General features: G+C 46.4%; 1 protein-coding gene across 1 annotated transcript in view; it reads left to right on the plus strand.

Annotated features, from left to right (window-relative positions):
- The window catches only part of LOC105551601 (putative killer cell immunoglobulin-like receptor-like protein KIR3DX1), a 10237-nt gene extending 9125 nt beyond the window's left edge, over nucleotides 1–1112 (plus strand). Inside the window, exons 7-9 of the mRNA XM_011996908.1 lie at nucleotides 211–336; nucleotides 761–813; nucleotides 921–1112. Of these exons, the coding sequence (XP_011852298.1) occupies nucleotides 211–336; nucleotides 761–813; nucleotides 921–1112 (371 nt within the window). The remainder of the gene's footprint in view (nucleotides 1–210; nucleotides 337–760; nucleotides 814–920) is intronic.
- Nucleotides 1113–3376: the final 2264 nt, after the last annotated feature.

Genomic DNA, 3376 nt, shown 5'->3' on the forward strand with positions numbered 1-3376 from the left:
CACGCCTGGCCTCCACATCTGTCTTACTGGCCCTTTGATTTGGACATGTGTCTTCACTTCTCTTGGAATTTTTTGTAAGTGATGCAAAATGGAGAAAGTAACTGTTCGGGTGTAGGGATCTCGGAAGAGCTTCAGATAAAGCATGTCGTGTGTTCAGTATGTATTGGCACAAAACAGTCATGAAAGGGTTTGTCATTTGCTTCTTGACAGACACACATCTTCCTCAAGGACAGTCCAGCAACAACCTGAATATCTTCATTGGACTCTCAGTAGCCATCATCTCCATTGGCGTATGCCTCTCTGCTTTTATCGGTTTCAGGTGTTACATAAAATATTGTAAGTCTCAGGGAGGGGAGGACCGTATCATGTGAGCCTCGTGGGGATAGGACCGGGGCACAGAGAGGGCTGTTCACCTCCTGTGGGTTGATCTGTGTTTCCATTGAGGTTCTTGAGGGAGAAACCCTTCTGCTTCCCTTCACTGACCAATCACCGCAACCCCTCCCCTACCTCCACCTCACCTCTAGGGAGGCCACTGACCTGCAGGAGATGGTCCATGAGAGAGGCAGAAGGATGGGGGCCATCGATGGGAGTGGTCGTGGGGCAGTCAAGATTGCCCCAGGGTTGCTGATGGGTGGTTCTCTGAATTTAGTGGGGGAGGCTGCATCACGCTGCAGCCTCAGGCACGCCCTCATCTTGTTTTGGCCTTGGTATTGCCACCTCTGATGTGAAGATCTGGAAGACTTCCTTTTTCACCCCACAGACACCACCATGGCAAACACAGAGCCCACGGAAGGCCACCGGATGGATGAAGAGGTGAGTTCTTCCAGTCCAAACCATCATCACAACTTCATCCCCTCACATTCCCAGTTCCCTGCCTTCAGTTACTAAATGTGCTCCTCTTTTCACCTTCATCCTCTCAGGGCCCTCCAGCGGAAGAGACACAGGAGGTGATGTATGCCCAGTTAAACCACCAGACCCTCTCCCAGACAGGACTCACTCCTGCCTCCCCGTGTCCCAAGTACCTCTCGGAGGATCCCAGTATCTACGTCACCGTCCACCAAGCCCAGGCTGAGGCCAGAGCTGCCCCCAGTCTTTGCCACAGAGGTCATTAATACGCAAGGACCTGGATCTATTCCCAGGAGGATTTTTCTCCACGGACACTCTTCTTCCCTCTGGTACCATCTTGACACCTCCAAGCTGGCAACAGCAGTGTCTGAATGCTTGTGGGATTATCTTAACATTCCAGCACAGCTGAGCAGACAACCAGCCATTCTACGATCCTATTTTGATCTTCCAGCCATTTAAGGTGGTTTGACTATACCCACACACTCATCCTGGATATCTCATTAATATCATCTGACTTCTTCTGAAATTCTATAGACCTGCTTCTGGAAAGCTGATGTATACACTCAGCCAGTTTAATCTCTAAATTCTTCAATAAGTTTTTTTTTTTTTAATTTTTAAAAAGGTTCTGGGGTCCCTGTGCGGGAGGTGCAGGTTTGTTTCATAGGTAAACGTGTGCCATAGTGGTTTGCTGCATCTATCAATCCCTCACCTAGCTACTAAGCCCAGCAGGCATTAGCTCTTTTCCCTAATGCTCTCTGTACCCCCTGCCCTCCTCTGACAGGCCCCAGTGAGTGTGTTCCCCTCCCTGTGTCCATGTGTTCTCATTGTTCAGCTCCCACTTACAAGCGAAAACATGCGGTGTCTGGTTTTCTGTTCCTGCATTAGTTTGCTGCAGATAATGTCTTCCAGCTTCATCCATGCCTCCGCAAATGATATGATCTCACTCCTTTGAATGACTGCATAGTATTCCATGGGGTATGTGTATCACCTTTTCTTTATCCTATCTATCATTGATGGGTATTTGGGTTGATTCCATATCTTTGCGATTACTCAATAACATGTTGCAGAGATGAAGTGTATTCAGTATCTGAGTCATCTAATATGGTGAAGTTTTTGAATACTTCAGATTCTCAACAAGCATTTGACGTGTTTAAATTTGACAATACTTGAAGTTTTTGAATACTTCAAATTCTTGACAAGCATTTGACGTGTTTAAATTTGAGATAACCAAAAAATTAATAGTTCTCTCAAAACTCCCATGTTGTACACTTATTTATTTATTTTACTTTAAGTTCTGGGATACATGTGCAGAACGTGCAGGTTTGCTACATACGTATACTAGCCAAATATGGCTTTTTAACTTAGAATAGATCAAATTCCATGAAGTTTAAAATTCAGTTCCTCAGCCACATGGCCACCGTTTGAGTTTTCAGAGCCACGTGTGGCTGCTGGCTGTCAGAGAGAAGAGCATGAATACAAATGTTCTCCTTGTCAGAGGAAGTTCTAGCTGTTCTAGATTATAGCTGTTCTAGATTAAAGGCGCAAATTTGAAGATGCAGAGGCTGTTTTCTCACGCAGTGCAGGCTCCTGCAAGAGACCTAATGTAACAAACGATAATATTTAACATCAGTGGGGAGATGTCTTTATCTCACGGAAGGCAGGGAACACGCAGAATTCTCTCGTGGAGGGTCTTATCACCTCTTATCCTCATGCAAATTTCTGCCACAGAGATTTTCTCCCAAACTCTGAGAAGGTCACCTCTGTCGGGCCTCTGAGCCCAAGCGAAGCCATCATATCCCCTGTGACCTGCACGTGTACATCCAGATGGCCTGAAGCAACTGAAGAGCCACAAAAGACGTGAAAATAGCCTTAACTGACGACAATCTACCATTGTGATTTGTTCCTGCCCCACCCTAACTGATAGGATATATTCTGCCCCGCTCTTGGGAAGGTACTTTGTAATATTCTCCCGGTCCTTGAGAAGGTACTTCGTACACCCATCTCAAACCTGTAAGAACTAACGATAATCCCACCCCACTTTGCTGACTCTCTTTTCAGACTCAGCCCGCCTGCATCCAGGTGAACTAAACAAGCTTGTTGCTCACACAGAGCCTGCTGGTGGTCTCTTCACACGGATGCTCATGCCAGCTTCCTATGTGCACCTTTTCTTGTCCCCTGATTTCACATGGAGAGAAAGCACACATCTCTTCTCTGCACAGAACACGCTCTGGAAGCTGCTTTCTGATGACCTCGGAGCCTTTATTCTGTTTCTTTCTACTTGAAGTGGCACCTACCCGGAGCAATTCGCAAACTGCTGCCTGCAACGAGCTGTCGTTAGCTCATGGAATTGTCATGTGCTGTTTCTTCACCTGGTAATTCTCTCCATTTCTTGAGCATCTCAGTGCAGACATCCACCTTCATACACACGTCTTTATCTCACAGGCGAAGTGAGGAGGTCAATAGACTCGGTGTCTGTGACCAATAGGCTGAGTTTTTATTGCCTGATCCTCACTGGTCTTTTTTTTTTTTT

Source organism: Mandrillus leucophaeus, unplaced genomic scaffold (assembly GCF_000951045.1).
Source record: "Mandrillus leucophaeus isolate KB7577 unplaced genomic scaffold, Mleu.le_1.0 Scaffold53, whole genome shotgun sequence".
Classification (NCBI taxonomy): domain Eukaryota; kingdom Metazoa; phylum Chordata; class Mammalia; order Primates; family Cercopithecidae; genus Mandrillus; species Mandrillus leucophaeus.